Source organism: Helobdella robusta (genome assembly GCF_000326865.2).
Source record: "Helobdella robusta unplaced genomic scaffold HELROscaffold_44, whole genome shotgun sequence".
Taxonomy (NCBI): domain Eukaryota; kingdom Metazoa; phylum Annelida; class Clitellata; order Rhynchobdellida; family Glossiphoniidae; genus Helobdella; species Helobdella robusta.
In genome coordinates, this window is record NW_008705063.1 from 1,082,261 (window position 1) to 1,096,741 (window position 14,481).

The 14,481-nt window shown below is 31.4% G+C and overlaps 3 protein-coding genes across 3 annotated transcripts; 1 reads left to right on the forward strand and 2 right to left on the reverse strand.

Annotated features, from left to right (window-relative positions):
• Nucleotides 1-1,755: 1,755 nt before the first annotated feature.
• On the forward strand, nucleotides 1,756-3,863 carry HELRODRAFT_177816 (hypothetical protein; the record flags this gene model as incomplete). Its single annotated transcript, XM_009025963.1, has 3 exons — nucleotides 1,756-1,827; nucleotides 2,281-2,370; nucleotides 2,532-3,863. 3 exons carry the CDS (start codon nucleotides 1,756-1,758, stop codon nucleotides 3,861-3,863), a joined length of 1,494 nt encoding a protein of 497 aa, XP_009024211.1.
• Nucleotides 3,864-6,621: 2,758 nt separating this feature from the next.
• Nucleotides 6,622-8,317, reverse strand: HELRODRAFT_177817 (hypothetical protein; the record flags this gene model as incomplete). Its single annotated transcript, XM_009025964.1, has 5 exons — nucleotides 6,622-6,935; nucleotides 7,240-7,321; nucleotides 7,449-7,659; nucleotides 7,936-8,047; nucleotides 8,251-8,317. 5 exons carry the CDS (start codon nucleotides 8,315-8,317, stop codon nucleotides 6,622-6,624), a joined length of 786 nt encoding a protein of 261 aa, XP_009024212.1.
• A 4,060-nt stretch (nucleotides 8,318-12,377) lies between these two features.
• Nucleotides 12,378-12,792, reverse strand: HELRODRAFT_85202 (hypothetical protein; the record flags this gene model as incomplete). Its single annotated transcript, XM_009025849.1, has 2 exons — nucleotides 12,378-12,457; nucleotides 12,528-12,792. 2 exons carry the CDS (start codon nucleotides 12,790-12,792, stop codon nucleotides 12,378-12,380), a joined length of 345 nt encoding a protein of 114 aa, XP_009024097.1.
• Nucleotides 12,793-14,481: the final 1,689 nt, after the last annotated feature.

The following is a 14,481-nucleotide window of genomic DNA, read 5'->3' on the forward strand; positions in this document are numbered from 1 at the left end:
TTTTTCATTTGCGCATTATAATACATACATACATACACACATCACACACACACACACGCACACACACACACACAAACACACAAAAAAACAGACAAACCCACACATTTGTTGAACGATTACAAAAATCTTATTATTGATTATAACGATGAATACTATGATGATGATGTAGCAATAATATTAATGAAGAAGATGATGATGAGGAATATTACAATGTTAGCCCTGATTCAAGTCAGTTCAATTTTTTATCCGTTCAAAAGCAATCACATCAACAATAAAAAAAATGATCAAAATTTTTGTTAAACTAAACAATGATTTGAATGTGATTAAATTTTGAATGACCAAATAAGATATAAAACTTGAGCAGACCCATCTAATGAGACAGATGGTATGATATTTTAAATCAAATCAAATCAAATTTTATTCAATCCAAATTAATAATAATTAGGTAATGATTAGGACTGAGACCAAAGCTAAAAGAAAACAAAATTCTTGTGTCGTAGGTCACCGTTCGCAAATTGGTTTGATATGATGATAGCAATGTGATGATGAACGTTGGTTATCAGAGTGAACACCTTAAAGATGGCTGTGATGGACATATATATATAACTTGCGATGTCGTCAAAAAGGTGATGTTTCAAAAAGATTGAGAAGTATGGTTGAATTCTTTATCGCATGATGATAATGTTTCGAGACGCGTCGATCCACCTGTAATCTTTCCGGGAAATTACTTCATTCATTTATTATAGGCCGCGGAAAATTACCAGATTGGATCAAAATAAAAGTGAAGAACTGCTACAAAAGTTTCACTAACACACTCAACAATAGAAACACACGATAATGTTAAATACGCAGCCACTAAAAATGCAAATTCAATAACTTTATATAAATGCATGTGAATGTTTCGTTTTGTGTGTGTGTATGTATGTATGTGTATAAACTTCGGGTCTCCTGCTTTGGCTGAATGAAACATTTTTTGAATTGAATATATATTTTTTTACAGAATATTTATTACATATTTACTTGAAATAATTTTTATATTTTAATTATTATGTTATAATAGTTTTATGAGTTTTATAAACAATTGATTAATTAAATCGTTTGCTAAAAATAAATGCAGCTCCTCATCATTTGATTTGTACCCAAATGTTGATTCATTATTGCTCTTTTCAGAATTTTTTTATAAAATGTATTGACGTATATGTACGTACATTTCTCATTTGAAACTCATTCACTCATTCGTACATACAAATTTGTGCACGTTTGTGCATGCGAATGAACACAGAGACGTATTCGTTATCTGCCCAACACAAGCGACTCATTGTGTAAGTGCTATAGAAAATCGAAATAATGGAACACACTTTCAAATTTTTGTTGAATTGTTATAGGTAGTAGTGAGGCTTTCGTAACAATGCTTTGTTCTGTACTGTAACGCTATTCAACAGCATATGAATGCCTTTGTTTGAAATTTGGGCTTGTAGATACCATCATACAAACGCAACAACAATAGATGCATCAGGTTTTCGTTGGTTGCAGTGATTCTGATGAACATTTAACAGTTAACTCATTTTTAATGGGGATTTTATTATTTTGACAGTATTTTAAATTTGTAAAAATTTTCTTATTTCGATTTTGGAACATTTAAATTTCTTTCGAACGCTTTCAGTATAGTTTTTTTTACAAATAATATAAATTATTATGTTCGACATAGACATAAAAATCTTCCACTATTTTGATTGATTTGAAATTTTGAAAAATATGGCGGAGGAGCAGGGGCAGGGGCAGGGGAACCAGAAAAACGAAAAGGGTCAACTCACCGAAAAAGAATACGTAAGAATTTTTCAAAAATAATTTAAATTTACCTGAAAATTATTTTTTAAAAAAAATAATTATAATCACTCTGATTGAAATAATTTTAACTGTGTCGCAAACTTGTTGAGAAAAACTGTAGAATACGAGTGAAGATTGGGTGGGATGACAAAAAGTTAATGGTTAAAGGCACCTAATCATGTGTTGTAGTGGTCGGGTTTGAATTCAAACAGATTTCCACCTATCATATAAATTGATTTGTATCTAATTAATTAACGCGGATATTTTGGCGATAACCCTGAATATTGCAGTAAAAGCTATTATATTACTATATAAAATTCTAGCGTTGTTTAAGGTTTCATAACCATTTTTGTCAAACATGTTAAATGAATTTTTTTAGATAAATTTGTGTTCTATTTAACGAACATACCTCATTGAGTTTTTTTTAATAAAAATTTATTTAATCTTTTTTAGAATGGAATTTTAGGCCTTTACAGATCAGAGTTCAGAACAGCTAACCTATTTTTCCCGATCACCAATATAGACCTTTTCAACAAATCCCAGGTTTTTACTGCTCAATTCATTATTCAATTGCACGTTTCTCACAAATTTTAAATATTTATTTATTTTTTAGCTTGGAAAAATTTGTTTATTGAATTGTGTAAATCAAATTTGTTTTCTGAATGCAATATTAGCGATGCTATTATTACTTTTTTTGCTTACAGTGGCCAATGCCTTCAACTATTTTTGTGTCGTACAAACTGGCAGTTGCCATCTACACAACAATCGTCGTCATAATCAATTTGACAAAAAAAGGGCTCAACTATTTCGTGTACATATCAGAAATTTCCTACTCGGTTATAATGATTTATTTCGTAATCTCATCCATTCGTGTTTTAGTTCACGATATATCACAGCGCATAAGAGGCAAACCACCACCGGACATCCTGGTGACTCCACAAGACATTTTTGGAGGAAACCTCGTAGTGATACCTGGACAAAATCGGGGATTCAATAATCAAACTGGAAACGCTGATATCTCTGGAGCTGTGAAAAACATACAAACTTCAGGCAAAATAAACCAAACCATTAACGCTGGGGCTGGGGCTTCTGCCTCCGTTGGAAACAACGGACTGACATCTCGACAAACTACAGACAATGTTAACCAAACTGATAACACTGGAGGGCTTGCCTCCGTAGGAAACAACGTGGCGACATCCAGACAAACTACAGGAAATAATAACCAACCTAACAACGCTGTGACTCGGAGTCCCGTGACAACAATAGTGGTGACGTCAAAACAAACTACAGGCAGTAGTAACCAAAAAGGGGACGCTGGTGCTCCTGAAGCCGTAGGTGACGTTGTAGTGACTACTAAACAAGTTACAGGAATTATTAACCAAACAAGCAATTTTGGGGCTGCGGGTCCCGGGACAACAATTCAGTTGAGATCTAAACAAACAACAATAACTAATATCCAAACTAACAAGACTGGAATTTTCAGTCGTCTGAAAAACTTTGGGAGAAAATTAAAAGAAACCTCAGGCATTAATGACCAAATTGACACAACAGGTCCTATAAATATTTTTGAAAGAATTACCATTTATATAGAATGGTTGGTTAAACACATTGCTTATTTTGCGGCTCCGATAGTTACAATAAGTTACGGCTTTACCGGGGAGGGCCCTCTTACAATGGATGATGTCAACGCAAACATAATGAACATTTTCATTGTCTTGATTGACCTGCTACTCTCTGCATCTCCTGTGAAATTGTATCACATTGTATGGGCGATCTTTTACGGCATTCTCTACGGTCTGTTTTCATATCTTTATTACACAAAGTATGGAATCGTCCTCTACAAGAATCTAACAGATTGGTCCGATCCGTCAAATGTCATTAAGAATTTGTCTTTAATTATTTTTGTCGGAGCCTTTCTCAGCAACCTGCTCATCTACGTTTTGTATTCACTGAGAGTTGCTTCGTACTCGAAACTGATGAAACATTACAAATCCATGTCCAATGAAAAAACTGTTATCTACGTGAAGGCTGCATGAACTTTTTCTCTTATTTCATCTCCAAATTAACGCGATAAACTACCCTATTATTTTCAAAAATGTTTTTAAAGTATTTAACTGGTATATATATATATATATATATATATATATATATATATATATATATATATATATTAAATGTTCGTTTTTTCAACAAAAAATATTTAAAAATATTTTTTGTCTATCTTTTTGTTGATTAACTTTAACAAATTTTATTTTTTATAAGTATGTTATAGTTCTATTATTGTCGTTTAAATAGCATTTTTTAATTTTAAATAGATTTAGGTACAATGATGAATGTTTCGACTGAATCAATGAATTATTTTAAATAAATGCATATGCTTGCCTATATATATATATATGATGGTTTGACTGACACACAAAACCGTGCAACCAATTCTTTAAGTAAACTTGTTCGTAATAGACAAATTAATTTAAACTCCTTAAATTTATGGAGAAAAACAAAAGTTGAAACGTGGAATGTTTTTGCTAACCCATTTCGTTCAACGTTTTTGATAAGAATAATAATTAAATATCAGTTTCATGTTAGACTAGAGTTTATCTATCTTTTAACGTGATTTAATTTTTTTATTTTGTTTAATTACTTTTTTGTGTTTAATCATAAGAAGTTATTTTATAGGTGAAAAGTTTGATAACTAAGAGATTGAGTATATTTTTTATTGTTTCTTTTAACTTGTTTGAAATTTCAAGCAAAACCGTTTGACCTCGAGATGTGTTGTCGCAGGTTTAAAGACTTGGAAGTTTTATGATGATTTCATGTGGTTATTTATTATTTGAATTTGAAAATTTTATCGAAATGATTTTTTTATTTTTCTTACTGCAAATTGAATTTAAAAAAAACTTTTTTTAATAAATTTTTGTTCCATACTACATCGTTTGAGTTGATTTATTGCATAAAGTTACTACTCATCAATTTAGAAGACATATCCCATTAGATTATACGTTACATTACGTTTTCGTAATATAGAAACGTGTATAAAATAATTTATGACAAAATCCTAAGTAATTGTAATTTCATTTATGGCTTTACCTCTTAAAAATTGAAAGATCTAGCAGCAGACGCGCGTCTGAAAATGTGTTTAGCAGAAAAGAAAATCTAAAATGATATCATAGTTATATAGGTAGATAATCACTCAAAATAATCACTCACCAATGTGATTTGCGTGCATTTACAGAGAATTTTAAAATAAATTCAATGTTATGAAACCTAGATCAAATATTTTTTGGCGTTTTTCGGGTTAAAATGAGTAGGCCTACTTGTTTAGTTTCATGAGGGAATCTTTGAAAAATTTGTTTTTAAGCTGTGAAGTTGTCAATTAATATCCTATTTTCAACATTAAATCTAGTTTTTGAGCAGCAAGTACTGCCATCAATTCTGATAAAAAATAAATAAAATTTAGTAATCATGATTAAGTTTATTTAACATTTAGACACACATGTGAGATGCATCTATTTTTATCACAGGATCTTGTATAAATTGTAATGTGTTTCCGTACCGTACAGACAATCACGACACGACAAACGTTTAGCTTGATTTGCTAGATGGTTTGCTGCCATTTTTTGTTTAACAACTTATATTCTTATAATTATATAATTAATTAAAATTGAAATAAATAAAACTATCGAATTTTTATCTATTATCTATTTCACTGAAACGGAAATAAATAAGTTGGATTTTGAAGAACAGAAACTACAGAATTACAGAAACATGAGAACTTTTTATGAGAACCCGGCAAAGCTATTGAAATTATAATTTGGTTTGCATTGTATTGCTTTTGTGCTTCATACATTAGCGTTAGCATGAAAAGAAAAGCAGTTGTTACATTAGGCGGATCCTATTGTAATCAGTTGTAGACGTTTTTGGCTCGGTGCCGGTGCATTATAATCACAGTATATACACACAAAGACACACACCACAGACACACAGAAACACACACACACAGACACACACACATACACACACATACACACACATACAAAAGATGTTGAATTCGCTGATTTTATTAAAAATTCACGTACGAGCAGACGATTAAATAGTTATCATTCAACATCAAATTTCGAAATTAAGTAATTTAAATGATATTTAGAAATATCAATATCATGTCATACTTTTCCATGGAAGCAACTGTAGCATGCACCACTGACGTCACTCTGCTAGACATTAACTTTCATATTGCAATTAGCGTCATCGTCTTCGTCGACTTGAATTTGCAACTCTAGCTAAACTTGCCATTATTCGAAAATTCATACTAATGTTTGAATATTTTTTCATCTCTTCAGTAGATGACACTGTTTGGCACATATTAACCAGCTATTGAAATTTTTCATGTTTTTAAAAAATCTTTACAAAAAATCACAGGCTATAACATGCTATCAGTTTATACTTTTGACATCTATTTTGACTTTTGAAAATTTATTTTTAAGCTAAATCAAATTGTATCAATTTGAGATGAACAACGAATCTGTGCATCGTGTGATGGAATGAAACTCTCTTATTCAAAACAGGTCTTTCGTTATCAGTTTTTTGAATTCACCGAAAAGTAACAACAACAAGTTAACTAATTTAACAAACACTATATACTTCAATTATTTCGTTTTAATAACTTTTAAATGAAAACTAGAAAATAACTTTACATCTGTGTAAAACATTTTTATAAAAATTGATTTTCACTATAATGTTCAACATTCTAACAATAAAATTCATTATTTTTTGCTCGAAAATTTTATAAATATTCAATTAAGCTTTGTCTGACACATTGTTAACAACGCAAAATAAGATTCCAGCTCCATAAGCCTTCTTACCGTCTGCGATCATCTTGTTCATTTCCTTCTTAATAACATCCAAATTTTCGTATGGAGGAGTAGCATCGTATTGAACGAAATGCAGCATGCGATTGTTGAAGAGCTTCAAATCCAAATAAAACTCGTAATGATGTTCGCTTTCGATTTTGTAGCCCAAACTGCGAACCTCCTCCTTTATTGTGAAAGCTTCCAACTGCGGCCGTCGTCCTGTCTTTCTGTAAAAGCTATTCAGCGTGTCTTCGTCATTGTCTGGTGAAAATAAAATTATGTTTAATTTTTTTTTCATTGGTAACATTCAAGTGCGGATCCAAAACATTTAATGGGTGAAGCAACTTTGACCGAGAGGTCAAAACTGAAAATTTTGTTTGAGTTGCCAAAAAAAAGACGACCTTTTTGCTTATCGCACAACTTGTTGTCAACTTTGATATCTAATAAGATGATTTTCATGTCCTAAATAGTACTCAGACAACATACATGTTTGACAAACTTAATAAAAATTACAAAAAAATCCTCCACTAATATGATCTCAACATAATGATTAAAGATGACTGACTTTCGTGAAGGTCTTTAGCCAATTTTATGTACAACTTTCCGCCGGGATTCAACCAATCGTTAAAACACTTTCTGTAAAATTCCTATGGCAAGTTAGCAATCACATCGTTGAATAAGACAATAATTAATAGGTTAATGATTTAGAATAGTTTTTCCATTAAAATTAAAATATCATGTTTCACGTTCTAAAAGTAAATCTCACATTCTGACCTTTCTTTCTTCTGGTTTAAAATAATACAGACAATGGAACATCGTTATCAAATCAACTCGAATGTTTGGGCCCTGCCATTGTTGAGCTTCAGAGGAATGCAACTCCCCTACGATATCTTTGTGCAGTGAATTGCTCAGGTTCATTTTCAGCTGTTCTAGGCATACGGCGTCCTTATCAACTAAAATTAAATGCTTCATATTCGGAGCTACCCTTTAAAAAAGTTTTTGATTCATTTGGGATGGTGTGTCAATATGACTTGGGTTATTCTGATTTTTGTAGAATTTTGAGTGTTTAATAACATTGTAGACTTATAGATTTTAAAATATTACAATATGGTTCTATAATGAATGTTATTCACTTATTATATGTGCGACTATCAGAATCATCTCTTACTTACTTTGCTGGCTAGTGACGTTTTTCGTCAGAAAAATTTTATAATACTATTAAAAATAAATTAGATACTTGAATAAATTTGAAAAAAAGAACCTCTTCAGAAATTCCAGCTCACAAACAGCAGTTCCACACCCAATCGCAATGACTCTCTCGACACCATCGCAAACTCCCACTTGATCGTACGTCCCCTTGTAAACATCGTAAACTGTTGTGTGATTTTAACAAACCATTAAACAAACATTCACATACATATTTGAATCTCAGCACTTCTAGCTAAATTATTATAAATCATAAATTTTTATATATATACATAAATAATTAAATAATTTAATAGGTGAGTAAATTAATTTTTGATTAATATTCATGAAAAATTATTTCAAAGTAAATATATTCCCCTTAATGATTAACCTCCAAGTTGCCTTATTTCATGCAGTGATTCGGTGCAGGAATACTTGCTGTCGTTTGCATCATCCATCTGCCAGCCTAACTTTTGAAATCTTCAAGCAGACGTGAAAAGTTATTCGCATCAATTCCCCTTCATAGACTGGGTATATAAGCAAATAAAATGAAATGGTACTGCGTGTTTTAAGCTGATGTACATGTATTATTAGACGCGCAATTAAAAAGGTGATTTTGTTTACAACAATGATAATAATTTATCGATCGATCTTCATTTCTTCGTTTATTTATTCGTTCGTTCATTCATTCATTCATTCGTTCGTTCAAACTTACCCAAGTTATCAAATCCTTAATAACATAATTCACTGAACGTATTTAAACTCTTCATTGTTAAAAATTTAATGAAGGAACGAATGAAATCACGTAAGGAACGTTAAAACATACTCCTCATCGGTTAAATTTGAAGTTTGAGATAAAAAAATCTCTGAAGTGCTTCTTGGTAAAATTAAAATTCAGTTTCATAGGGCAAAGGTACAAGTGATTAAAAATATTCCTCGTGTCTGATAAAATTTTAAAATGAGAGAGTATTTTTTATGCATGGCGCTAAATTGGTGCCTATGTCTGTTGCGTTACTGTCTGACGACACGGAGCTCATTAACCATAATTTATTCTTCAATCTAAATGTTTTGTATTAACTGTTGTATTGCAATTAAAATATTATAATTTGTTTCAAAAAATATGAAACCAGAGTCGCAGTTGGGTCATGTAGATAACAAACCGCCAGGCTTCTAAGTACCATGTGTTAAACATTTTAGAAAAAAAAAGTAAAATCTTGAAAATTAAACTTGAACAAGTTGTGAGACTTGAACGGTCGACGATACATGTATTACAACAAACAACCAGAGAAACACACAGAAGGCAGACAGACGGACAAACAGATAGACAGACAGACATACAAATAATGAATTGTGATGTTGAAAATACTTACTAACTTTCATTGATGAAAATGATCGTGACATTGCCAACATTGTCAAGATTATAAACTTCGCATTTTAAAAACATTTTATTTTCAAAAAAAAATTTGAAAAATGGTTTCACGGAATTGAAAAATGCTATTTGAGTTTCTCAAAAAGTGCTATCAAAATTAATGCAAGCGTACCTATCAATCATTGCAATTTCAATGATAATATCACACACACATATTTGTTGCTTCAAAATATCGCTCTGGTTTATTTTTGATAAAATTTGAACATTAATTATTATTTATTAAACGTTTCATATTTGTTTAAATTATTCCTGTTTAGTATATTTTCAAAATAGTTTTGAAAGATTGTAACTAAACTATATTTATTTCATATTATAAAACTATTTAGATGAACAAATTTACTTCATTCAAATACATCTCAAACAAATACATTATTCACACGTACCTACATCACGAGCAAATGCATACAACTTATTGCCATGCTAGTTAAATTTATTGCAACACAAAACGGAGCCTGAACGCAACCTTAAAATGTGTTTATAAACACCTCATTAAATGTGAAACTGGTTTGAAGACAGACTTAACAATTCGTTAAAAAAGATAAAAAATGCAGGTTTAACAAATAAAATAGAAAAAGAGGAAAGCTGACAATCACCAAGACCAAACAAAATAACCTATTGAAAGTGAGACGACTTAAAATAAGGTTGTTATTGAAACTTGGAACCAAAACAAGACAACTTGAGAGGGCAAAAAGAGTTAGGCCAATAACTATTTGCAATGTACAAACTCGATATATTGTACTCCATGTCTAAAATTTTTAATTATAGTGTCGTAATGCAGATTTTGTACAGCGCTTCATGAGTTGTCTAAATGTATATAGATCATGTTTTTAAATAAATATAATTTCGCAAGTAAACTCTACGTTTCAAATGTCCCATCTCAATATTAAGAGTACAAGAGTCGGCTTGCAAGTTACAAAAATGTAATGAAAATAATAAAAGCATCTTACTAAAGCGGCAGACGTTTGAGATTTGGCAGTGTGTTAATTTGTGTACAGAAAAGATTATTAAATCTAAAACTACTAAGCCATCAATCACATTTCTTCTTCTTATTTCTTTACTATCATAATTAATGCTCTTAACAAACGTTCAAAGATACCATCAACACAGAGCTCGTGCACCGCGCACATTGCAAGTGATAAACGAGAATCTCTGCATTGCATCTCGACCATCACACCATGATATTTTATTTGATAACATCGTTTGCAATAATTTTTTTTATTTATATGCTTAACTTTTCAAATTATTCAGTTGATAAAAGAAAGCCGAACGCTGACGTTTAACAAAAAAATCACTACTGAAAGAATTATTATTATTATTGAAATCAACATTTGTGTGATCAGCAAGCTAGGTTCAAAGTTTTTAATCACTTTATTAATAAAATGGAAAGCGTTATTGAAAACAAAAAGCGTTATTCAAAGCAAAGTATTTTCAATGTAAAGCAGTATTACTGAACATTGTTCAATAATTTAAAACGTCCTGTCAAAAATGTTTACGGCTGATTATAGCAGGTGTACTTCAGCTGATTCCAAACCAGCCCAACAGGGCAGGGTATCACATAACACTGCTGCCACTCAGAGCATTGAACGAATAGAGTGGAATTTTTGTGGGGAAAATAAAATTTCTCAAGAGCAGCATTTGCTGCTGTGCAAGGATTGCTTTCAGCACAGTTGTAAAACGACATGTGAGAAGGTTCTTCTGGTTTTTTTGGCCGGTCAGTCGTGACGATCTGTTTGGAGTTCAGATCCCGTGCACATGTTTCAGTTTGCGCGCTCCAAAACAGTCCGTCAGGGCATGATATGACATGACATTCACCGTGCTTGATGCACTGAACGAATTTGGATGCATCCTCGCTGGGGAAATATAACTTAGCAGAAGCAGAATTACTCGTGTTGCAAGGATTTTTGTTGTCGCAATTGAATCCATCAGCTGCTTTTTGCATTGTTGAGTTACATGAAAGGTCTAAAATGAATAAATATTATTTTGTTTTTATGTTTTTAAATAATAAAGTTAAAGTGATGAAATACATTTTGTCCTTACCTTCAATGCATTCAAACGAGAAATGTTTTCTTGGTACGCACAGCTTATTAGTTGGGCATGGATTTGTATTGCAAGCTAAGGATTCTAATAAATGACATTAGATTGATAATAAAAAAACAATTTTTTGTAGTTAACATCACCCAAAAAACATTCAATTAATTATAAAGTAAAATTATAAAATTGTTTAATGTTGCGAGTTACAAACCATTTTTCGAAGTTTCAATTTCATAGGAAGTTCTGTTGATAGTGCGACTTTCGATACGACAAAAGACATACCTCTCTTGAGCTGCGGGATTGCCAGGAAAGTAAACAACAGCAGGTATGAACTCGGTTATGTCAAACTTCAGTTCGTGGAAGGAAGAAGTGGGGTAGGTATCGTTGGAAAAGTACGCGATTCCGTCTCCACCGCTGATCTTTTACATTTAAATTAATGTTTCGAAATATTTTGACAAGTGGAATTGAAATAAAATTTTGGAGATTGTAACCTCAACTGCCAGCCCACAGAATGGTACAGTAATTTTAACATTTTTCGTTTCATTCGCATAGAGATAAATACGGATAGGATCTTCTGAGATGTATATCGGAGCTGTTGTAATCATTGATTTGAATTTATCAGAGGAAATTATAAAATTTAAACTTTGAAAAGCTTATGAAAATATTTAAAATTGGAGAATATTAATGTGATACATTTTTTAACCTTCACAAGTTTTCTTTTCAACTGTTTCCTTCAATGCATCTAAATCAAGGAAACCATTTAGATAGAAAACATTCTTGCAGTCAGGATCTGTTGCTATAGCTCTGAGTTCTACACTATTTATGTAACTACCTATGCCGACCGCAATGACTGTGATATCCTTTTTATGCAGTCTGTCAGCCGCGGCCAGAGTACTGAAAAAATTATTTGACGCCCCATCTGTCATGACGATTCCGATTTTTGAAACTCCTAAGGTTGTTGTTGTTGGAAGTTTTGAATAAATACTTAAAAAAATTATTTTTGAAAAATATTTCATTCAAGAAAATTTTTTACAATTAGTAGATCAAAATATTTTATCCTAACCAGCTGGCCGTGCTCCCGAACTAGGCAAAAACGATTGTGTTGCTAAATAATCTAATGCTTTGTCAGTTTGGGTGCCTGTCAAATTAAAATTTGATGCCTTAGTAATTTTCGGTTAACAATAAATACTCGATTTTGTTGTTCTCACCCTGGCTTAGATACACGATGTTTCCTATTGCGGCTTGATATTCTTCCAGCGTTGAATAGTCGTTTAATTTAAATTCAACTTGAACGATGCCAGAGAATTGAACCACAGATATTCTAGAATTCAAATTCGGGTCTGGCCCAATGTTCAACGCCGCAATGAATTTTTTCAAGAAAATTTTCACTTTATCGAAATTATCGTAGCCTATACTTCCAGATCCATCGACCACAAACACTATATCAGCTACTGAGTTGTTGCATCCTTTCATTAAAAAGAACACAAAAAATTGATGTGAATTAGATTTATACTACAATGCTTAACGTTAATTTTAAAAAGATGTACAAATTATTGCCTGTATTCAAATTAATCGCTTTGTTCATGTAAGTTGATGCTTGATCGGTTTTTCGGTATTCTAAACTCCAGAGATTTGCTTGATCCTCAACGGACCTTGGGATGTCAGAAGATACCAACGACAGGAAAATACGCGCTGCCAATCCGGAATAAAATGGCTTCAATAAATCGTTCCATGTTACGTTGTCCCATGCAATATTGAATTCAGATTGAATGTCAAACTGAAGTGATTGGCTCAATGATTGTGTCTTCATAAACATAGTTTCATCAACCTATAAGTTTATCAGGAAACAAATTTGAAATAGATAAGTTTTACATACCGAATCCTAATTTTTTTAAATTCATTTTCGTTTACCTTCCAAATGCCTCCATAGTAACCATGTGCATAAGTGCTGCCATCGAGTCCATCGTTACTTTCCACGTAGGCAATCCTCCTTAGCATCATCTTATCATCAGGGAAGATGCACGATGAATCCATCTTGTCACACACTGCATCGACCACACTTGGTCCGCTGGCTCGTTCTACCAACGTTTCATCGTACAGGCAATGCACATGCACACTGATGAACGTCGAAATTGAAAACAATAGTACCCCTGAAATTTTACTCATATTTCAAGGTTCACGTGTAAACTGAAGAGAAAATTCGAATTAAATGTACTTTTATATTGAAGAAAAACCGTGCATAGAATGGTGAAACTGTTATTTGATTTTAATTAAATTTTTTCCGGGGCCTTAAATCTTGCAATGATTGAAACATCAAACTAACTAAACTAAACTAACTCTGAGTATGTGTAAATGTAGTTTTATGTCTTAACAATACAAATGAATGTTAAATAACTGAGGCTTAATTTTCAATTATTTCTCAGAAACAATTAATTGTTTGAGCTTATCGTTGAAAACGTAAATCCTTTTTATATTCAAACTGGAATTAACTAAATCAAAATTACATAGTGACCGGTACATTACACAGTAACGGGTTTTAACCGTGGACTTTTGCCTTAAAATTTAAATTACTCAAACAACATCATAGAATTCCATTTGGTAATATATCATTTAATTAATTATTTTTTTAACGTAAAAACTAACATGGTTTAATCTATTAATTATCATTATTCTATATATATCTATTTTATTAAATAAATACTTAATTAGTTAATTATTTATTCATTTATTATTAATTATCACTTATTATTCATTCATTCACCCAAAATGTCATATGGCATCGATAACATTGATTGATCGGCATTTTCTCAGAGACATGGATTTAAATGCTTTTCAAATTTGTTACCGACAATTGTAAAAGTTTCAATGACGAATAAGAATTATTTTAAGATGTTTCTTTGTCTTTTTATTCTATTAGTTATTTTCTAAGTATAGGCGTTTTTTTTATGTATTTTTTGTTTTTAATAAAATTTGTGGAAAGTTCTTCTTTTAAGAATGATTCAACTTTTAAATAAGCAAAAACGCATAGAAGTTGTACAGAAATTTGTTTGAAAAATTTTAAATTTAGTATTATGATACCACAATAAAATATTTGTACCGGCTTGACGCTGACAGTTTTAACATATATATTTTTGCTTTATTAAATAATCTTAAACATAGTAT